This window comes from Drosophila teissieri, unplaced genomic scaffold, assembly GCF_016746235.2.
Source record: "Drosophila teissieri strain GT53w unplaced genomic scaffold, Prin_Dtei_1.1 Segkk13_quiver_pilon_scaf, whole genome shotgun sequence".
Classification (NCBI taxonomy): Eukaryota; Metazoa; Arthropoda; class Insecta; order Diptera; family Drosophilidae; genus Drosophila; species Drosophila teissieri.
Window position 1 is genome coordinate 90,631 of NW_025224993.1, and position 24,287 is coordinate 114,917.

Consider the following 24,287-nt stretch of genomic DNA (forward strand, 5'->3'; position numbering starts at 1 on the left):
CGTCAAACGTTATGTCATCGTTTTTGACCTACTCCGTTTCTCGCGTCACCCCCTTTTGGAAATGTTTACCTACTCACTTTGTTGTAGTTAAAATAAAAGCATAATTTTATTGAGTAATAAATTGTTGGCTAGTGCCATGTGTAATACAAAAATAAAAGGCTAGCATACAAAGATTATGAGAAGTTGACTACAATTGTTTTTAGCGAGGAGTATCGAATGCATCACCAGGCAACGGTGCGCACGTCAACAAAAATTATTGGCTATTCGCTACTACAAACGTCGCTCTGGGGGCTCTTTATTTTTGCAAAACAAAAACAAAGCGGATACTCACCGCTGTTATTTTTATTTAAACAATATCGAACATTAAATATTTAATTTTTATCAATGAAATACATTGCCTGGAAGAGGCTAAACAAGAAAATGTTTTTCTTTATACCTGACACCCTTTGGTGTATATATACTAACTGTGTGAAAATAAAATGAGCACGAGAATATATGCATATATAAAATTATAGGGAAAACTCGGGAACATTGTTCCGTCAAACTTACCCCACTTTAATCCGGACCGATGAGATCTCGACGCGTTGGATCCTGGGTGTTGCTATATATACTGATGGAGTTATACATACATATACATTCGTGCACCAATAATTTGTAACCGAACAATGAGAAAATATTCACAAACAAATAGAAAAAAAAACACACTAAGTAAAGGTCATCTTTCTTTAGATATATGTATATATATGAATGAATGAATTATTTCTTTTTCTGCGGCACGCTTCGGCTGCTATCCGAGTCTCAGATTACTTGGATTATGCACTTGTTTGGAAAGTCCACGCTGTTACTTTGTTTTTGCTGATATCCACATTAACAAAAAATGCACCGGTTCACTTATTCTTTGTTTATTTGTTTTGCCGTTTGCGTTTTAATTATGCACTTATTGGGGTTGTGGGATACTGGATACGATTCTTTCCAGGGTATGGTGATGGTCCCGTCTCCGCTGAACTGATCTTTTGTAAATTTTCACTAGCTTCAATAGTGCCAGCAATATTAATAGGGCGGCGATGAACTCCATGGTATGCTGCACACCTGCTGTTTCATCCTTGTGGTCTACAACCTCCACGGTGTTGATCACATTGGCGGTGTTGTCGTAGGCTTTAGACTCCTTGCCGCCCATCTTAAAACTTCTATAGAATTTGGAATTTTCTTTAAGCGTGTTCCTTGTATTGGTCCTGGATCCTTCCAGAATACGTCCTGTTATTCTGGGGGTTGATAGAGTCCTCGCTCCTCGACAGTTTTCCCGGTTATAGACTTTCGGGTATTCACCCGGGTATTGCCTCACGGGTATTCGCCAAAGTTTTGACTCACGGGTATTCACCCAGGTTTTGACTATAAACCGGCATAAAACTTTTCTGAGCTATCGGTCTTCTATGGCAAGTGTTCCCACCTAGGAGACATATTTTTAAATTTCCCTTATTTTGGGAGTCAATACCCCCTCGGTGAACGGTGCCCCTAACTGGAGTAGGTTTTTTTTGCGACCTATTGGGGCCGCTGAACTGGTCATCGGACACTCGTTTATTGTCGACTTGCATTTTCTTTGTCGCAATCCGTCTGACTCAACGCAATGATAGTACCCCTTCCCCTGCATTAGTTTCTGGTTGTAAATCTTCAAAGTCTTATGATCTTACAAAAGATGTAAGATCATGATGCCTGTACGTAACAGGCTCAAAGTGATGGAATGACTTCGCAAAAGAAAATCGTACGCCATGTTTTTAGTTGATTTTCTTTCCCGGTTCATCAGGCGCCCATAAACGTTTGGCTTCGACCCACCAAACTCTGCTGACTGCGCTAGCCGGGCTATTATGTAAAGATAGCTGTTATCGGTTGTGATCTGTGTTTTTTTCCTTTAAGAATGCTTCTGCTACTTTTCAAAAAAACTCGTACTAGCACCCGTATCTAGTAGTGCCAGTATTTCTATTCCATCACCCTAACGGTTGTCTTGTTGTACGCTCATCTCCGTGTCCGCGACTTTCTGTCTAACTGGTCGGTGTTCAGTTACGTTTTCATAAAGTACGAACGTTCTGTGCGATGTTTTCCTCTTCCTCGGCGCTGTTGAAAATGCCCTATCGTGCCAATGCATATTCCTGCTCTCGTTGTTCTAGATTCTTATTTGATGAATAAATCTGCATGAGCTTGAGGTCATTTACGGGTATGACGAATTCCGAGTTTCGTTGGGCGGACTCCGTGGAAAACCCGTGTGTTTATCGTCATTCCCTGACTTCCGGCAAAAACGACAAGTGGCCGAATGGAATTGAGAGGTGCATGGATTTTTGTTTGCAGTGTGTTGGCGACAGAAATCCACTCCGTATCCACACACATAGCAGACCATATCCTGCAAAGGCGTTTTGCACCCGGGCGCTGTTCTGTTGGACTCGCGGCTGTCTCCCGGCTTGCGGTGGAATTCTTTTTCAAGGACACCATGACACCATCTACTGCGCATCTGTTTTCCATGGTTTTCCATGGTTGAAGCTCTGCCAGAGATCTTATTGGTGACGTTACTGGTAAAACACCCATTGAGAGTTCATGTTGTACATTAAAAGCTTAAAAAATGTATTCTTCTTGTGTTTCAATTTAAAGTGCAAGTTTTGCAGATCTTTTTTTTTTTTTTTTTTTTTTTTTGTTTGTAAATTTTATTAATTGGAATTAAACAAGTTTACTGCTACCTATGTGGCAGCTTTACCAGGTTTTACATAAATTTCTACAGCATAGGCATAGGCAATATATACATTACTTTACACGGTCATACCGTGGCCGGTTCCGTCAAATTTTAAGTTCTATTTATCTAGCCGAACACCCTTTGGTGCTGGCGCTTAAAACGTTAGAATACGACCTAACTCTGGGTGAATTTGGTGACTGGTCTCTGCTGCTACGCATTGTTCAGGTATCTGCTGCGGAGTGGCCGTTCGTCTGGGCTCCCTCAATCGATGAATCTGGCTGTTATAACACTCTTGCGAGACTTGTCCTGGTGTCGGGGTGTCTTGATGCCTCAGAAAGCTATCCGTGGGGTTTCTGGGCAGTCCAGATGGTGGTGCCATTCTTGGTTGTTCCGTAAGGATTTCTGCTGGTGTACGTAACAGGTTCCTAAATTAACTATTGCAGATATGTGGTATAAATAATAGTTTTTTGCTCATGACAGGTTAGAATTGAAAGGTTGTAACACAACACGGTATAAATGATGTTTGGCATTCTCTCCTAAAGAACTCAAAAATGGCAGGATCTAAGACTAAGTAAAGGCCACTCGATTTCGAGTAGTCGTTGCTAAGGAATAGCCTGAAATCTAGTATGTATTTTGAACACGCAATATTATAAGTGTATTAGGATTTTATAAACAAAATGTTGGAAATGTAGTATTTACTTCTCTGTAAGTAACTTACTTCTCTATTTAAGTCTATTGTCTCATCATGTCAACGCACAGTGGCGCATTAGATACTTTAGGTGAATAACAATCATAACTCTTGAACCAGTTGAGATATTTTCATAATTTTTTTTAAATGAAAGGTAATTTTAGTACCTAAATAAACTTTAAAGAAACAAATTTTAATTTTTATTTTTTGTCAATTTTTCATATATATCTTTACCTTTTTAGTTCAAAATAATAATTAAATTTTACTTCATTTAATATTTTTGAAGAATAAATTATCATTATACATTCATTTAAAATCATTGCAAAGTCAGGGATTGAAAAACAAGCCGCAGCGACTGCGCTTGTAGCAGAATTTGCACTAAGCCGCGCGTTTTTTACGCTGAGTTGAAATTATCTTTTGCCTGGGAATTTCGGGGACGGACGTGGGAGGACCCGATCTCTTTTGATTCTGATAAAGAACATATTGAAGAACAACACCTCATACGCCAAACACAGAATCAGGTAGAACCCCATTCCTTGTTTTCCCTCAAAGTTGAAAAATAGGTGAAAATTAGTACTTCGGTAAAACAGGTATGCCTGCACGTGCAAAGAATTTTATACATTTATTCCACCTTGGTTTTACCGAGATTTGATGACCCTTTCCATAGAAACCAAGCCGGTCGGTTACATATTTTACCTAAAAATCGACCGCAAAGTCCAAATTTTCTACAAAAAATACCTGCCTTTTTTTGCAACCCAAAAAAGTTTCAACTTTGAACACGTGTAACTTCTAAAACACTGAACCGATTTTTTTATTTTTTGTATTCAACCCTTTTGAACTATTACCTGTCGAATGCGATATCCCACGCAACGATCCGTTGCCATCAACAATTTGCTTAAAATTCAGTATTTGTATCTAATGCGCCACTGTGCAACGTTTCAAAAGCAAATTCTCAAAATTGTGTCTTTCCTTATCCGCAAACTTTGAACGCCATTTTCTCGAAACCGTGTTTTTCCAAATTGGTTAAGTAATAATTAAACAAACTACTGAACCGATTTTCATCAACTAGCATTTTCTCGAAACCGTGTTTTTCAAAATGGCTTAAGTAATAATTAAACAAACTACTGAACCAATTTTCATCCACTGGCATTAATTTTAAAGAGCATAAAATGCTATAGCAAATTCTATATAGACCAATGATTTTAAAAAGAAACCATTTTAGACCCTGTAGTCATCAATATAACACAATTTTTTGTAAAACATATTTAGTTCATCGACGGCAAGAAGATCATTTTTGCTTTGTTGGCTTCAGACTAAAATTGTGGTCACCATCACTTACACAATCTCCTAGGTCCGCGGCGATATGACTTAAAAAAACTTTAAAAAATCGTTTTAATTAAAATTTTCAATTAAAAAAAAATTTTTTTTTTTATAATCTTTTATAATCTGTATCTGTATTCTTATATCGCGTCTATCTTTTCTCGAAGACCGTTGCACTGTCTTAGCTGTTGATCTGTCCTAAGGCAATTTATGCAAAGAGTGTACTGGAGTAGAATTTTCATATTAACTTTTGTGGCCGCTGGACTGGATATCTGAAACTCGTGAAGGTTTTACGATCTTATAAAGAGGACGTACGTAACATCGTGATGACTTACCGTAAGAAGTTCTAAATTAGAAAGACGACCTGGATGAAACAAGCGAAAACGGTCATACAGTCATCTTCAAAGGCAAGGACCCGAAAGAAATTTTAAAATCAAATAAAAAAATGGAAAAATATCAAACCACTTTTCAAAAGTGTGTGCGGTGCAGTTTTGGGCGATTTGTGAGCGTTAGAGTGGTCGTGGCAACATCAGAAACTAGCGCAGCGTTTATATCTCTGGAATGCCTGGATGCCTAATCTCAAATTTCTAGTTTTTATAGTTTCTGAGGTCTTGACGGACGAACAGGCGGATATGGTCAGTTCGACTCTGCTATAGATCCATATTCCTGTTACATATTTATTATTAAATCTAGTATATCCTCTTACTTTACGAGTAACGGGTATAAATATTAATGTCTTAAACGGACAATCGGAAATTGTTCATATTTTTCCATATCGTACATGACAATTTTGATATGCCAGGGAATGGTGTAATTGGTTTCAATATAATTAGGAAATTCAATTGTGAAAAATCGAGAGAGTTTTCCCGAAGAAAATTTGTTAAGAAATTGGGACTGGCGGCTAGCAGCCTAGCTGGGAAATTTCCACCGAAAGAAAGAGACGAAAGGTTCGGTCCGAATACGTTTATTGGCGCAGCCAGCAGCTTCGACTTCAGTTTTACGACTGCCTTGTCGCGAGCAGCATCCGAACATTCTGATCCGCCGAAGAGCGAAAGCTTATCAGTGCGCTCAAGCTAGCGCATAGTCGAGTGGTGTAGATCAACCTGATAAGCTTTTTACAATTCATTTGTTTACATTTACACTTCATTTCGAATTCATATTTAACAATAACTAGGCTTACACATAACTTATATTTAACAATGAAAACTTAAACTACTGCTCCAACATTCCGGCCCCGTTAAAGGCCTCCGGCTCTTTGATCTCCTCAACAGGAGCAGTATGCACTGGCAGCAATGCCAGCTTGTGGATGGCGCTCTTGATGACGCCTCCTGACGTCCGAACTTCCGCCACACGCACTCTACCGTCCTCGCCTGCTGTTGTTGCCACCACGCGGCCTGTTAGCCAACGCTGCGGGGGCACGTTGTCCTCGTGGACGACCATTAGGCAACCGACCTCCAGATCGCGGCATCCGATGCTCCATTTGTTGCGCTGCTGCAGGCTGGCGATGTAGTCCTTGGACCAGCCGTCCCAAAACTGCTGCTTGAGAGCGGACAGCATTCGCCACCGCTTCAAATACGCGCAACTGGCCTTGCTGCAAACTCCTCCTGTGCCGGATTCTTGCGGCAGCGTGATCAGAGGCTGCCCGATTAGTAGGTGTCCTGGTGTTAGGGCCTCTCCATCGTTGGGATCGTTGCCCGGCGACGCGATTGGACGCGAATTGAGCAGCGCCTCTACCTCTACCAGGTGGGTGCTCAACTCGTCCGTTGTGAGCTTGGCGTTGCCGACTCCTCGCAGCAACCAGGTTTTGGCGGACTTGACGGCTGCTTCCCAAAGTCCTCCGAAGTGTGGTGACCTCGGCGGTATGAAACACCACTCGACGCCTCTCTGAGCTGCGTATCCGCTCAGCTCGTCCCGACTGCGGTGAAACGCTTCGCTCAGCTCCGTGGCGTTGTCGCTGTACACCTTTTCCGGCAGCCCTCTCCTCCCGACGAACCTTTTAAATACGGATAAGAAGCTGTCAGTGGATAGGTCGACAACAAGTTCAAGGTGAACAGCCTTTGACGAAAAGCACACAAAAACGGCCACATAAGTTTTGATAGGAGGTCTTCCGCGGACCTTTAAGGACACATAAAATGGACTACAAAAATCTACTCCGCAAACTAGAAAGGGGCGCTCCATTCGGACCCTATCGGCTGGCAAATTGCCCATTATCTGGCTCATCAGCACTGGTTTATACCGGAAACAGTGCACGCAGCTACGGACAATTTTAGTACATGCTTCTCGCGCATTGACACCGGCATGGTAATGAGTGCGATGCAGGTTGCGAAGAAATAGCGAAACAAGTTCTGACTTTGAGGACAGTAATAGTGGAAACTTGGCATCATACGGAATTGGTGCATTTAGCAATCTCCCCCCAACTCGGATTAAGTTGAACGTCACACCTTCCAAATCGCTGGTATGTATAAACGGATTTAAACGTTGTATATGTGGGCTTAAACATTCAGACTTCTCCAACTTGACGTATTCTGAACTTAACTCCGCCTTTTGAAATATTCGGACCATCCTAAGAAACGACAACTTCAGTTCGTTAGCCGATATGACGACCTCGCGCTGACGCTTCTTCCCTTGAATAAATCGATTTACGTAGGCCATGATCCGTAAGGGTTTACTAACTGGTGAACATCTTCCAACAAGCTCAATAATGACATTCGGTTTGTTTTTTGTGACGGAACATACTGCCATGCTTTTTTTGTTCTCTGAAAACTGTAACTCCGTTGAAACTCCAATCTGATGGGAACGAGGCCACTCGCTTGGATTTCGGAGTAAGAACTCCGAACACCTCAAACCTTCCAAGTCTGTTCCACGTGAGACTAAATCAGCCGGATTTTCTTCCGTGGGCACATGACGCCAAACCACATTCTCTGTGAGTTCTTGAATTTCAGAGACTCTATTTGCGACAAATGTTGCTAGAGTGGATGGATCCCTCTTTAACCAGTATAATGTGACTTGTGAGTCCGACCAGAAGTTAATGCTTTCAAGCTCCAATTTGTTAAGCAAAGGAGATACTTGAGACCTTAATTTGGCCAGCAGATGCGCTGCACACAGCTCGAGCTTTGGAATTGACTTTGTTTTTAGTGGGGACACTCTAGACTTTGCGGTTAGAAGTCTTGATAACCTATTTGTCCCAGCCACGGTACGAATATAAATGCAACAGCCGTAGGCGTGGCTCGATGCATCAGCAAATCCGTGGATTTGAACAGTGTCATAGCCTTACAGACAGATATATTGAGGAATGGAGATCTTGTCAATTGCTAATAAATTCTGCTTAAATTCGTTCCAACTGGTATGCAAATTCATGGAAACCGATTCGTCCCAATCTTATTTCTGTCGCCACAGTTCCTGAAGCAAGATTTTTGCTCGTGTAATCAATGGACATAATAATCCCAAAGGGTCAAACAAACGAGCTGTGACGGACAAAATGTTGCGTTTAGTTGGTGGTAAGGACTGAAACGAATCCTCCAAGTAATAATGAAACGCATCATTTTGAGGGTTCCATCTCATCCCAAGCGTTTTAACGGATTCAGAAGTGTTAAATATAAGAGATTTTTCTGATCCCTGGTTGGTCATCAAACTTGGGTGATTTGTTTTCCATTTGGCTAAATGAAAACCCCCTAACTCCAAAACCTTCGTCACTTCTTTGCGAATTACCTCCAACTCTTCAATACTGTGAGCATATCGTCGACATAGAAGTCGCTTGAAATCACCTCTGATGCAACAGGATGTGACTCAGCGTAAATTTTTGATAGCTCAAAGAGGCAGCGGATGGCCAGAAACGGAGCAGAGGCTGTCCCATAAGTGACAGTGTTGAGGCGATAGGTTTGGAGAGCTTGCGTTGATTTTTCCCTACACGATAAGTTGGAAATCTCTATCTTCATTTGCAATGTTAACTTGCCTATACATCTTTGAGATATAGGTCGCCGTCAAGGCATATTTGTGCAAACAAAATCTTGCCAGAATGGCGTAAAGCTCCCTCTGAGAAGTTGCACCCACCATTAGAGTCTCATTTAATGAGATCGAGGTTGACGTTTTACTTGAAGCGTCAAAAACAACTTGCAACTTTGTGGTGCTACTATCAGGTCTCAAGACACATTGATGTGGAATGTAATATTGTTTCTCTGGAGGAGGTGTTGGAAGCAGTGACATGTGCCCGAGGTTAAGATACTCTCTCATAAACTCCTGATACATGTCATGTAACTCGCGATTATTTGCAAGCTTGCGTTCCAATGCAATAAATCTGCGCTTTGTCGATTCGAAGGATTAGCCTAAGACACTCGGATCTTAGGTAAATGGCAACTTTACCTCAAAACGACCAGACGAGAGCCTATGTACGGATTGCTCAAAGTGCTGCTTGCAAGCAAGTTGTTCAGCTGTATAAACAGCCTTCGATCTCTCAGGAACGTGTTCCAATTCCCAAAATTGTTCCACCAGAGAGTCGAGAGAACTTACATTTTCATTACCAAAGACGCCGCATACCTGAGCGTTCTTCTATGCGCGTTGAGTGAACTTTCCCGAAACAATCCATCCTAGTAAAGTTTTCTAAAGTGAAAGATGTTCAGAACCCAATTTTATTTGGCCTACGCTCAAAAGATCGAAAAAGGATTCTGCGCCAATCAGTAAGTCCACTTTTGCGGGCTTGTGAAAACGAGGGTCTGCCAGTTCAATGTTTGCCGGAATTTTCCATTGGGCACAATTGACTTTGTGATCGGGTTGATAAGCTGAAATTGATCTTAACACCCAAAAATTGGTAGCGAAACTATGAGCATTGACGCGAGAATGAATTGACGTGTGGACTGTCCAAATCTTTCCCGTACTTTAACGACAGCAGTAGCAAGAATAACTTGGTCAGTACTAGCAACATGACAAGAATGGGCTTGATTATTATGATCAACTGCTAATGAAGGTGCCTGGACATGCACTGTCGGTAGCGTGTTATAATCAATCTGTTCTTCAAATCGGGATTTTGTAGTGTGATCTACCTTGGACATTGCAATGTGAATAAAAATTGCGTTATTTATGTCATTTTCACTACCCAACGACTGTAATGACGAATAAAGGGCCGATATTTCGTCAATAAGGGACCTCAAGCCTGTTGCAGATGGTTTCGATACTAGAGGGAGGTCAAACAATTGAGAAATGGTGTCAAAAAAAATCAAGCATTTATTGTCGTAAACGTTTTTCGGACTAGCCAATGCCTTCTCATAATTTAAGTCCGAAACTTGAAACGCCTTGACAGTTCCTAATGCATCGTCTGTTAGACATGTCAGCAAATGGTTGAATTTTTCGATATTTGTTGGAGACGGGTCATTGTGCACTAAGCTCTCGAAATGACTTATACAATTTTTAAAGTCGGAATGTTTTCCACTGAATTTGGGCAAATTCATTTTTGGTAAATAGGACGAATGACGAAACCCACTGTTATCCCCGTGACTAAGTCTCGGAGCCCCGACTCGACTCATTGCGGACCGATATAAAGCCTTTGTGATTATGCACATATCCTCGACAGACGCTCTTAAATCATTTCCTGGATTTAGCACATCAATGTCTGACTGAATATCCATTAATTTTTCACAATATGTTTCGAGAAGTTGCATTCGGTATTCCAGTTGAAAACTATCGAACGAAATAGTTTTTTCCTCAAATGCAGTTTTCACACGTCCAATATCGCTCATAACCCTATCGTGTTTTTGCATAGCCACTATTAATTTAGAATTAAGCTTTGCCGATACTTCCTTTTCTTTTTCCATTTTTGAAATGAATTGGAATAAATAAAAATATTCCAAATGCTAGTAAATTTCCCAAAACAAGGGTTAAATCACACACGTAAATGCGCACGAAACCAATTTTTAATCGATGCCCAAATATAAAGAACTTGATTTCCAAATTCAAATTCAACAATAAATTGTATTTGGTTATATGAGGGTTAACTGAGCCGAAGAACCACTGAAATGCACAAAATGTGTAGTTTGTATGTGTATGTACCGTTGATGGGTAAAACCAAAGCCGAAAATGCACAACATTTGAATTTTATGACACATAAACTGTCCGAAATATTTAAGTGGTTCCCATTCCGGTTAAATATGCCCACAAACACCGCCGAAAAATTCAAAAAGTGTAATAAAATTTTCTAAGGCCAAATATCTCACTATAAATCATAGATGTACATACAAATGTGAGCAGGGCTTAAGTTCACTGCCGAGTTTGCAGGAACTTTCCACTATGTACGGTTTGAGAGCTACTGCCACAGTAGGTACTGCTGAAAATAACCAATGTGCGAGGTATATATGGTTCGCCACTGACACCGTGTATATAGCAGACAAATAACTGTTCTGCAACTGCACAAAAGGGAAACGAAATTGGCGGCAAACTGGCGTTATGTATATGTATGTATGTAGGTTTACTGAACTTTTACAGTTTGACCGTATGTATTTAACGCACATAAATTTCTTCAAATTTCCACAGAAATTAACACCATAAGTTTTGTCAAAGGCAGTTCACTTTTTATTATATATTTATACCCGTTACTCGTAGAGTAAAAGGGTATACTAGATTCGTTGAAAAGTATGTAACAGGCAGAAGGAAGCGTTTCCGACCATATAAAGTATATATATTCTTGATCAGGATCAATAGCCGAGTCGATCTGGCCATGTCCGTCTGTCCGTCCGTCTGTCCGTCCGTCCGTCTGTCCGTCTGTCTGTCCGTATGAACGTCGAGATCTCAGGAACTACAAAAGGTAGAAAGTTGAAATTAAACATACTGACTCCTGAGACATAGACGCAGCGCAAGTTTGTCGATTCATGTTGCCACGCCCACTCTAACGCCCACAAACCGCCCAAAGCTGCTACGCCCACACTTTTGAAAAATGTTTTGATATTTTTTCATTTTTGTATTAGTCTTCTAAATTTCTATCGATTTGCCAAAAAACTTTTTGCCACGCCCACTCTAGCGCCCACAAACCGCCAAAAACTGTCAGTGCTGAAGACTCCTTCGCACTTTCACTAGCTGAGTAACGGGTATCAGATAGTCGGGGAACTCGACTATAGCGTTCTCTCTTGTTTTATTTGGGGGTGGTGGTTTGTTTGGGATTTAAATTGGTTTTCCAATTTACCACATATGCCAAGAATTATTAACGCACACAATACACACAAAAAGTGGAGTGCTTATTATTTTTAATTTTTGGCACTGAATACCTGGTTATTATTTGGCATAATTTCCAATGACTTTCCTTTTCCACTCCACTATGTGCGCCGAATCCAAAATAATTCGCCGAATTCCACCAGCTAGGTTATTTCGCCAACAATAGAGAAAAAACAGAACAAGTGCCGAGACGACAAAAAATTCACTATTTTCTTCGTTTTTTCGCACGCAAAAATTAAATAAATGTTAGCCGTAGTCCCTGTTCGGGCGCCATGAAAATCGGGAGAGTTTTCCCGAAGAAAATTTGTTACGAAATTGGGACTGGAGGCTATCAGCCTAGCTAGGAACTTTCCACCGAAAGAAAGAGACGAAAGGTTCGGTCCAAATACGTTTATTGCGCGGGTGCAGCCAGCAGCTTCGACTTCAGTTTTACGACTGCCTTGTCGCGAGCAGCATCCGAACATTCTGATCCGACGAAGGGCGAAAGCTTATCAGTGCGCTCAAGCTAGCGCATAGTCGAGTGGTTTACATCAACCTGATAAGCTTTTTACAATTCATTTGTTAACATTTACACTTCATTTCGAATTCATATTTAACAATAACTAGGCTTACACATAACTTAAATTAAAAATTACAAAATTACAGGCGTGAGTACAAGAGGAAGCGAGAGCGTGAAAGTGGCGAGCTTAAAATAAGCACGAGAATATATGCATATATAAAATTATAGAGAAATCTCGGGAACATTGTTCCGTCAAACTTACCAAACTTTAATCCGGAGCGATGAGATCTCGACGCGTTGGATCCTGGGTGTTGCTATATACATATACTGATGGAGTTATACATACATATACATTCGTGCACCAATAATTTGTAACCGATTCACAAACAAATAGAAAAAATAAACACACTAATTAAAGGTCATCTTTCTTTAGATATATGTATATATATGAATGAATGAATTATTTCTTTTTCTGCGGCACGCTTCGGCTGCTATCCGAGTCTCAGATTACTTGGATTATGCACTTGTTTGGAAAGTCCACGCTGTTACTTGGTTTTTGCTGATATCCACATTAACAAAAAATGCACCGGTTTATTGGGGTTGTGGGATACTGGATATCTTTCTTTCTGGGGTATGGTGATGGTCCCGTCTCCGCTGAAATGATCTTTTGTAAATTTTCACTAGCTTCAATAGTGCCAGCAATATTAATAGGGCGGCGATGAACTCCATGGTATGCTGCACACCGGCTGTTTCATCTTTGTGGTCTACGACCTCCACTGTGTTGATCACATTGGCGGTGTTGTCGGAGGCTTTAGACTCCTTGCCGCCCATCTTAAAACTTCTATAGAATTAGGGATTTTCTTTAAGCCTGTTTCTTGTATTGGTCCTGGATCCTTCCAGAATACGTCCTGTTATTCTGGGGATTGATAGAGTCCTCGCTCCTCGGCACTTTTCTTTTGACTGAAGTTATTCTCAAACGTTGGCTTTCGTTCGAGTCTTCCCAGATATTCACTTTCGGGTATTCACTTCGAGTCTTCCCGGTTATAGACTTTCGGGTATTCACTTCAAGTCTTCCCGTTTATAGACTAACGGGTATTCACCCGGGTATTGCCTCACGGGTATTCGCCAAAGTTTTGACTCACGGGTATTCACCCAGGTTTTGACTATTATATCGGTGGGCCACGGTCTTTTTATACCGGCTTAAAACTTTTCTGAGCTATCGGTCTTCTATGGCAAGTGTTCCCACCTACGAGACATATTTTTAAATTTCCCTTATTTTGGGAGTCAATACCCCCTCGGTGAACGGTGCCCGTAACTGGAGTAGGTTTTTTTTTTTGCGACCTATTGGGGCCGCTGAACTGGTGTAATGGTCGGCATGGTAACCGAAAAGAATTTGCAAATAGAAAAAAATTATAAATGCAATGTTGGCCACTTACAACTGAGAACTTGACTCCAGGGATGGGTTAGTTCATTCAGTGGGTATGCTTTTAGGCTGTGGTCGATAACCTCAGTCTAATCATCGATTTACATGTCCGAAAACGTTGCCCAACACTGAGAGCGTCTTCCAACTTTCCAATAGAAGCACAGCTATAATTATTGGAATTTGGTGGTATATAAATGCCCACGCGGCTACAGTCCCGCTCTTTTCGTAACCAGAAAAATATTCCGGCTAAATACTTGTGCAAGTCCTCTTAATAGAGTTAAAGATTAAGCGCAACTACTTACTAGCGTCGTCTGATCGGTGACGTGATCTGATCACATACTGGAGGGAAAAACGAAACTGCCCCAAAATTTTAAGTGACAACTGGGTTCTTCGCGGTGGTTGCCTCGACTTGGAGCCCCAACCACGTGATTCGCATAATCCCCTCGGAGGGAATTCTCCCAAGAAATAGGTATGTCGCCTACTTGCACTAGTGCCCCAACTAAAACCCGCTCTGCTGGCAGTATCAAGCCTCTGCAAATACTGGCCGGTCGGAGGGATTCCTGACCACCAACTAGCGTTATTATACTGCGTTGGACAACCCTGGCTACGGATAATTGAAGCAATGTCCTTCTGGAGCTACGCCAACGTCCCGAAGCCTTACCCTTTGATTAATCACTGATTGGACACTCCGAACTATCTATATATGTATATATCGGTGCGCAGGAGACCAACTACAACTAACTCCGCACCGCAGGATGAGCTATGCCGCACCAGTTACTTTTCCCAGTCAGGATTATTTATGGAAACCAAAACCTGGACCGTCAGCGGATAAGGGATTAGGATAAAAGTAGTGCAGGTTGCTAGACCATACGGAAGTCGACTTGCGAGAGTGTGTTTTTTTGTAACCGCCGTCATGTAGCCCCGTAATTTTTATACTTCAATTAATCTCCGCTAGCATTGACAACCCGTACCATCATTTCACCGCTGGAAGGCCTTTCAACGCTGGAACTGGTCACATGTGAGTTCGTAAAGCTAAGCGTAATTTCGTATTGTCGTAGCGTATGCCCTACCTACATTTTAACAAGAACCTTTCAAATGAATATAAAGATTAGGGGCTGACTGAAAAGAAAACAGAAAAATATATATATCTAAACCTTGAAATTAACCGGAATTGAAATACTAGAGAGCCCGTTACGAAAGGACATTTTTTTATTTTTATTTTTCCATAACGCGACCCCATATGGCCTAGCATTCTTATTAAAAAAATATTTCTAACCTTATGCATAGTTCGTTTAATAGAAACCCCAACATTTAACCATAAATGTCGTCGTGCGTCACGTGGAGTTGCCTTAAACGGCTACCCTACGCATTGGTTCCCGAAAGAAAGGGCAGACTAATCCGTGGTAGTAGAACACGTTTTATTCTGGAAGAATTCAATGTTTCACAATTGCAACTAACTTAACTTATTAGCTCACCGCAGTGTGTCCTCCAACTCTTACACGACAATGAAAAGCTTAATTTTCCCGGCAATTTACAATGGCGAAAAACAATGTGCCCAGACACATATGGGCTTACAAATCCTTCCACATTCGGACTTCTCAAAAATACTAACTAGCCTATCGATAACAATATTCGATCCGCGACATCCCCGACCCCGTGAAGAACCGCTTCACTCAAATCCAAAACTGCAAGTTTAGAGACGGGTCGCATCATTGTCCTAGATAGGCCGTTGTCGTTCACGCGCACCTTAGCGCGTCTGACGACTCCATCAGCTCCGCTGTAGATCTCCTCCACGATGCCCTTGCGCCAATCTCGTCGGGCCAAGGCAGGATCGCAGACGAAGACCATATCACCCTGATGGATGGGCTCCGTTCGACGGCACCACTTCTCGCGGCGCACAAGCGTAGGCAGGTACTCCATGACCCACCTCCTCCAGAAACGGTCTCGTAACAGGCGAGCAATCCTCCACTGCTTCCTCGTAAAACCCTCCTTGGGCAGCTCCGCATCCAATCCAGGCGTATCCGGCAGATTGGCTACTCCCTTGAGTAGATCGTTTGGCGTCAACGGCGCCTCCTGGTCCGCATCCACAGGCAAGTGGGTGAGCGGACGCGAGTTTACAATATTCTCCGCCTCAATCAGGAAACTCTCCAATACATGGTCCCTCGGCGCAACTTCCTTCAGGGTATGACGCAGTACTCGTTTGACGCACTGCACCATGCGCTCCCAAACTCCGCCCTCAGACGGGTTCGCTGGACAATTAAAAACCCATTCAATGCTTCTGCTTGACAACTCACTCTGAAGCTTCTCCATCTCGAATACGTCACCAAAGCGCCTGGCTTCCCTGTCAGCTCCCACGAAGTTCTTGCCGTTATCGCTGCGCAGTCTATATACTGGCCCTCTACGGCAGACGAAGTTCCTGATCGCAATTATGCAGGAATCCGTTGACAGGTCATGCGCCAGCTCCAGGTGAATCGCCCTTGTCGTCAAACACGTAAACAAGGCGACCCAACGCTTCTCCTTGTGACGGGACACAGTCACCAGCAGTGGCCCAAAGTAGTCCAGTCCTGTGTATTTGAATCGCCAGTCTGTCTTCCGGATGGGGTCCCATTATCGGCGGCATCGGCCGCGCTCGCTGCAACTTGCACTCGTTGCACGATGAGATGACTCTCCGCATCACACGCCTCATCTTTGTGACCCAGAACTTTGTCCGGATCTTTGCAATCGTAGCATCCACATTTTGATGCTTCATCCTGGCGTGGAAGTCTCTCACAATCAGCTCTGTCAGACTGTGCCTGTGTGACAGTAATACGGGCCTCCTCGCACTGTACGCAGAATCCCGTTCTCGTCTAGGTAGGGCACCAACCCTCGAATGTCGCTCGATCTAGCGACGTCCTGTCCAGTTTCCGCCGACCTCATCTCGTCGGGGAACGACTCCAATTGTGCCTGTCTGACCAACAGGTTCTCCGCGGCCTTACATTCTGCTGCAGTAAGGACGTATTCCTCGAGCTCGTTTCGCTGTTTGCGGCACCAGCGCGCAAACCGTAGGACCCAGGCTGTGGTCCTCACCAGGCGACTGAAGCTTGCGAATCTCTGAAACGGAATAACAAAATCGTCTGCCGCAACTAATGCAAACTCACTGGGCATCTCTTCTTCATCAGGGGCATCTGGAACACGCTCAGATCCTTCCTCAGGCCCCGGCCAGCTGGCTGCTGGCTGCCTCAAAAATGCAGGTCCTCTTAGCCACCTTGATTCCTGGCTAAGGTCGACTTCTTTCTGCGACCGCGTCGCATCATCAGCCGCATTGTCGGCTGTAGGCACCCATCTCCATTGGGAAACCTTCGACGACTCCAAAATCTCCGCCACTCGGTTGCCAACAAACTGCTTATACCGGCGGTGGGTGCTGCCGATCCATCTCAGCACCGCCTTGGAGTCCGTCCATAACACCAGGTCCGTGATGACCACACTGTGCTCCTCCTTGACAGTGTTCATTAGCCTGGTTCCAAGAACTGCTGCCTGCAGCTCCAGCCGTGGGATCGTCATCGTTCTCATTGGGGCACACTTCGTCTTCGCACTCACGAAGCTCACCTGCACGTCGTCGTCCTCATATGTGACCCTCCAATAGGCCACCGCCGCGAATGCTGCCTGACTAGCACCCACGAAGACGTGCAACTCTACGGCCCGGACTGCTCCACGCCCAAAATAATGGCGCGGACATCGGAACTGTCCCACGGCGTCCATCTCTTTGCGCCAAATCGCAAAGGCTTTGCTTAACTCCTCCGGTAGTGGTTCGTCCCACTGGATCTTCTGCCTCCAAATCTCTCGCAGCAGCAGCTTCGCTGTAACCATGAGGCAGCACAGGAATCCCAGGGGATCGAACGTTGACATCACCAGGCTCAAATATTCCCTCTTCGTAGGGACTCGATCTCCACTCAGGACGCTGCTTGGCACTCGATGATACTCCACGTTGAATCTGAAGTCATCTGTTGCTACTTGCCAACGCATTCCGAGGATCTTCTCTTCAGCCTCACCCCATCCGACGCTCTTGACTCGACCAGGTCCTAAAGCCGTCTCCACGGTGGGTGAGCTGGATGAAAATTTGCATAATTCGAATCCAGCATCCTTGTGTATCTCCTTCACTCGGGTAGATACGCTGATAGCCTCGCTCTCTGTAGCGAAACTGTCCACGTAGTCATCGACATAATGGTAGTCGGTGATGGCCTTGACCGCTCTCGGATTCGAATCCCGATACTTCAGGGCATAGTCTTCACGTAATGCGCAGCGCTCGGCGAGCAGGCTGCTCCAAACGTCATTACGTTCATCTCGTAGACATCCGGATCTCTCTCGTCGTCGCCATCTCTCCAGAGGAATCGTTGGGAACATCTATCCTCGGGTCGGATCAGCACTTGGTGGAACATCTCCTTGATGTCACCGCAGACTCTGACGGCTCCCTCTCTGAAGTGAAAGAGCACAGCTGGCAAAGGCTTATAGTGCTGAGGCCTTTTGCCCAGCTCCGAGTTTAGCGAGGTTCCTCCAACTTTGGCTGCAGCATCAAACACGAGCCGTACCTTGCCGGGCTTGTTTGGGTTTTCGACACCAAAATGTGGCAAATACCATAGGCGATCGCTCCTTACCGCGACCTCCTCCGGCTGCAGCCTCCTCGCGTATCCTTTAGACACGTAATCCTTTATAATTCGATCGTATTCCTGCGCCAACGGCTTGTTGCGCTTCATCTTCTTCTCGACGTTGACCAGCCTCCTGTACGCCATCTCATAGCTCGGTGGCAGCACAACGTGGTCGTCCTTCCAAAGTAATCCCGTCTGGTAGCGACGCCCCACTTTCACCGTGGTGTCTTCGAGTATCCTTTCGGCCCGAACATCGTCGCTGGCTGCGACCGGCGGCGCGGGCTTCACTCCAAAGTTCTCCATGTCGAAGTAGTCCTCCACCATCTTTTCCATCGCGTCATCCACTGACACGGCAAGTAGGCAGGACCTCGGTGACGGCGTGGTCGGTTGCCCACTTACAGGCCCAAACACAACCCAGCCCAGCTCGGTTGCGGCCGCATACGGTCCCTCTCGAACGAACCACCTCGTCCCAAGTGGCAACCCCAGATGTCCGTGATCCAGGCCGATGAGCAGCTTCGGCACCACGTTGCTGTAAGGCTTCATCGGCAGACGCGCATCCCTGTGCACGCCCTGGACATCTCGTCGGCTCAATGTCTGCATCGGCAAACTCAAACTCGAAACGGCATAAACGTTTTTCAATACATGGCGAGTGGGCTTTCCAACTCCACTTATCTTCAGACTCACCACGTTGGTAGGCTCTCTGGTTGCCTTACCTCCAAACCATTGGATATTTAGCTGCCGACGCTCTCCTTGCACTCCAAGATCCTTTCGTAGCTCGTCGTCGATCATCGTGACGGAGGATCCCTCATCTAGGAGCGCATACGTATCCACCTTTCGCCCCGCTCCGTACAGCGTAACCGGCAGTATACGGAACAGTAGACGGCCTCCTTCGGCGTCAACGCAGCTCAAATTCCTCTGCATGGGCGTTCCCGCTTCACGCGGAGCTCCTCTCTCCAGGCTGTTGCTGGGAACGGCTGGCTGCCGGTTCCTCTCCTGGTCCCTGTGACCACCTCGTAGCGAAGGCCTCCTGGCCGGGCTGCGTCTGGAAACTGCTGGCTGCTGGTTCCCTTCGTGGCGTCTGAAGCCATCTCGCTGCAGCGGCCTTCGCTCCTCGTCCGCACCATGTAGCAGACGGTGATGCTCCCTTCGGCATCCATTAATCTGGCACTCACCTTGCGTATAGCAGGATCTAGCCGTGTGCCCGCTTCGCAGGCAATTGAAGCAGAGCCGATGCCTCTTCACATTGCTCCACCTTTCCTGTGGCGAGGCTCCAATAAATTCTCTGCAGTTCAATATTCCATGCTGTCCTCCACAGATGGGACAACCTCCATGCCGATCATCCTGTTGATCGCATTCATTATGGTCGACGCTTGCATGTAGAAGTCGACGCCTCGGCTCCTTTCCCTCGACGTCCAAAACCGTGCACACCACGTTTGCGTACTCCTGTAGCCACGCGCTGAAGTGGACTACAGTGGGAAAGGGCGCAATCGTTGCAGCATGCCTGGCCCAGTCCACTCGCTTGCTCGTTGGCAGCTTGGCCACAAGCTCCTCCATGAGGGTTGGGTTCCCCAGGTGCTGCTCCGCCTTCGCTGACTGCAAGAAGGTGAGGTTACTCACTCGGGTTGCGAAGGGAATGATCTTCGCCAAATTGTGCTCCGAAATTGGCTGCACCTCTCGCACGTTGTTGAGCTGGCTGCGTATAAGCTGCTCCGGTCGGCCGAACCTAAAGCGCAGCTGCTCCATCACGGCGCTGACATTTCCTGGATGAATCAATAGCGCCTTCACGGCCTCGCGCGCTTCATCCTTCAGCGCCTTTAACAACCTCTGGTTGTTCTCCAGGTCCGTGCAGTTGTACGCTCGGGTCGTCTCCACGAACGCACAGCTGAAGATCGGCCACTCCTCGGGCTGCCCTCCAAATATAGGCAAGTCCGGAAGCTTCCTTGGCCCATATGCTCCCTGGATTCCACTCGGCGTCGTCGCGGCGTAGGATCCGACAAGTGCTGTTGCCGCATTGTGGATGCTCACGCCCGGTAGCACGAGTCCATGCGCTGGCTGCGCAGTGCCTGTAGCACACAGTGGCTCCACAAAATAGTTGCTTGTCGTTAGCAATGGCGGTCCACTCGAAGATGGCGGCAGCGTGCAGGCCGCACCGCTCGCACCGTCACCGTTGTATGGCACCGACCCGACCCCGTTATGTAAGGCCTCTCCGTTAGATGTGGGTATTGGCTGGTCGCTCCAAAATGGCGGCCGCCCCGACGCTCCACTGTTGGCGCCAACTGCGCTTGGGCCAACTGCGATTGGCGCGCAATTGGCGGTGCTCACACTTTCCAGGGATCTAGCCTTCTCCAGCTCCCTCTCCAACGCTGCGATCCTCTCCATGAGTTCCAACGCGAGGGGCTGGTTCACCTCCGGTACTGAACTCGCAGCTGTGACAGCAGTTCTTCTAGGTTGGGAAGCTACTGTAGTCACCGTAGTGGCCGGGCAAGGAATCGACGCCGCCGTGATGTTCACCCGCGTCCGAGTTCCTGCTCCACTACTGACTGGCTGCTGACTCACTGTTGTTATAGGGGTGGCTTCCCCTCCGTTCAGCCGGGCACTCTTCCTGGGGGAATGCTGCATCTTCCCCAGCTCCAAAATGGCGGCGCCTCTGCGCGTCCAATATGGCGGCGCCTTTGCGCGTCCAAAATGGCGGTGCCTCTGCGCGTCCAAAATGGCGTCTCTGACGCCTCGTGCCGCTGGCTGCGGCCACGGATGCTTGGCGCTCCTTGCGCCTTCTGACCGCTGGCTGCGGTCTCCATAAATGACGCTTCTTGCGTCTCCTTGTCGCTGGCTGCGACCCGTTCGTATCGGCGTTCGACGCTGGCTGCGTCCCTCTATGTCGCTGACTGCGACGCCACTGTCACTGGCTGCGACTCCTCTGCCGGTACGTAGCGCTGGCTGCGCTCACACAAATCCTCCTCGCTGGCCGTCTAAACCGTCATTCCAGCGCAAGTTGCACCTGCAGTCGCCCTAGGACTGCGAATAAAAGGCTGTCGTCGTGCGTCAGTTGCCTTAAACGGCTACCCTACGCATTGGTTCCCGAAAGAAAGGGCAGACTAATCCGTGGTAGTAGAACAACGTTTTATTCTGGAAGAATTCAATGTTTCACAATTGCAACTAACTTAACTTATTAGCTCACCGCAGTGTGTCCTCCAACTCTTACACGACAATGAAAAGCTTAATTTTCCCGGCAATTTACAATGGCGAAAAACCATGTGCCCAGACACATATGGGCTTACAAATCCTTCCACATTCGGACTTCTCAAAAATACTAACTAGCCTATCGATAACAATATTCGATCCGCGACAATAAATATTAAGATAAGACATTACAAAATGAATTAAATGAAATACTTTTAGATCTAAGGAAATGTAATGAGTGGAAATTTCGATAGTAGTTTAAGTAAATGAAGGAGATTTTTTTTAGTTTTCTTAATTTGTTTTGAGTAAGCGCTCAATGAAGTTGCATAAATGAATACTATTACTACATCTTATTTGTTCGGCCATCCAGCCTCTTTTGTAAATAAATTTATTATATGAACTTAACAAAAATCATGAATTGCTAAACCTGTAATTATCCTGAGTTGACATGGCAGCTTAAATAAAATCGGAAGTCTCTATAGGGAATCTTCGAAGATGATATCGTGAAGATTATGGTCGGGTTGGGTAGAGAAAGCGAGGTTCAAATTCCACCAAAGACCTTGCTACCGTTTAGTCTTGCTGTCGTCTGTAACATTTTTCTTTTTTTTAGGAATCCTAACAATTAAAGTATGTGTGGACCGTTATGAAAGGCAATCCGACCCACCCCATCGCCGAAAGAGCTAAGGCACCAGAGGATTCCGCCCGCCATTATTCATAATCGAGTAGAAGAGTGAGAGCACGAATCACCAGTGTTTGGGTACTGTTATACCCCTCGGCTTCTCATGCTTAAGTCAACCATTACATAACTTTTGGCGCCCAAAAACGTGGGGCATGCCACGGTACGATTACAACGTTCAGTGGTATAGATTTCCTAATCCAATTTATTGTCCTTTATGGGATTTCCCAAGGACACTGAAGTGTGGAAGTAGTTAGATCGGCGTGATCTTTGTATCGCATTTCAGAGGGAGAAGTGCGACCATTAATATGGCCTACGACGTTACTATTCAGACGCGGATATCAAACCGAGAAACCTGAAGTGTACACCAACCCATGAATTTAGCAAAACATCAGCTTTTCGGAAATCTTGTGTCCCTAACTATAAATGCTCTTTTGTTCAGTGGTAGGAGTTTGTGCAGAATACCAGTCGCTTATTTGCCAGCGAAAGGGACGAGCACTTAAAGAATATTGATGATTTGCCTCTGATCGAATATCAATACTTAATGATCGCTCAGCTGGTAGAGGCCGCTACTGCTGCAAATTCCTTAAAACACATCTGATAGCTCTGTGAGTTGCGAGTTGTCAGTAAAAATACGATCTAGAAGTATCTGTTGTCTGGAACTTGTGAGGATGCAGCTTAATGCTTCCACTTGCCGAACAGAAACCTGTAGAAAGTTAGTCAACGCACTCATTCAAACGGGAAATCAGACTTTCAATAATCCAGTCCTCAACGCAAGTTATAGATACGGCAGGCTAATACAATTTACTCCATTTTATTAAGTTGCCATCAAATGTCAAATTCAGGATAAAATCTAAAGAAAAAAAAAATTAAGATAACCAGCAATGCCAGTAGTGAATACGCCTCCCAGAACTTCTTCGGAAGGTAATATGGAGAATAATTGCGCCCTTTGCTCAACGGTTATGGATAACACCAATCCTTGTTATCATTTAGCGTGCAAGCATGTCTTTCACAAAAATTGTGTAGAAGCCTGGTTAACCGAGAATTCGTGTTGTTATTCTTGTAATGCTCCGATTAATAAAAAAGAGATTAAAGTAGTGGTTGGAAATTGTTCGCCATTTCGAGCGCAACCATTGCCTGTGCCGACAGCGCCGGTTCAGCGTGGAGTAACTACTAGAAACTTAGCCAGAGCACTATCCCAGTTAGAAGAAGCTAATCCGGCCAACATACCGGAACCACTTCCTTTGAATACCAGTGGTGCTCCGTCTTCTGTATTGGATGCTAGTCAAAGTACCGAGCATCGTGAGGGTATATCTAGACCCCCTCGTGGTAGGCCCCGTTCGGGTAGACCAGTCAGAACCATCGACTCACGTCGAACTCAAGCGGTGGATTATAATACAATTCAAGTATTTAACGAACTGATTTTTGTTGTCTGCTCGCTACGGAATACGTGCGGCTAGCTCAGTAGAGTTTGTGTGTTCGTCCCACCAAATTTATAGAATAACGTGATCACCCGGTTACCAGTAATAACACTCGCAGTTTCGTTCTCGGGTCTTTATTCGATCTCAGTTTACAATGTATTTCAATTGTCCGGACGCCTCTGCTCTCTCGTCGTGGCCTCGGATCTTCGCCTGGTATTGCCGCTGACGCGTGAGAAGGAAGGTCGAGGGCTTAGGGAAGCGTCACCGTTCCCAGACTAGGGTGAACAATTGGTGGGGCTCTCAAAGGCATACGCCTCGCTAGCCACAACCTTTTGTCCCTTGCTCTGTCCCGGCCGGTCCCGCCAGACGCTTGTTCAGTTCCTTCCGACGCACCGCGCTATCGCCCGGATACGCCGCAGTCCCTGTAGCAAGACGCCCAGTGAAAGACGAACGTTCCACCCTACCTTTTCTCTTCTGCCGGTGCGGTCGGACCTGGATGTCCTGCTCGGCGGCCTGGTTCCACTGTCTTACCGCCTTCGTCGTCCTGG

General features: G+C 45.4%; 1 protein-coding gene across 1 annotated transcript; it reads right to left on the bottom strand.

Annotated features, from left to right (window-relative positions):
* Nucleotides 1–15,451: 15,451 nt before the first annotated feature.
* Nucleotides 15,452–21,081, bottom strand: LOC122625598. Its single transcript, XM_043805684.1, has 4 exons — nucleotides 18,154–21,081; nucleotides 16,664–18,088; nucleotides 16,379–16,590; nucleotides 15,452–16,316 (listed from the first exon to the last, which is right to left on the bottom strand). The coding sequence occupies exons 1-4, from the start codon at nucleotides 21,079–21,081 to the stop codon at nucleotides 15,452–15,454; spliced, it is 5,430 nt and encodes a 1,809-aa protein (XP_043661619.1).
* Between the last annotated feature and the right edge of the window lie 3,206 nt (nucleotides 21,082–24,287).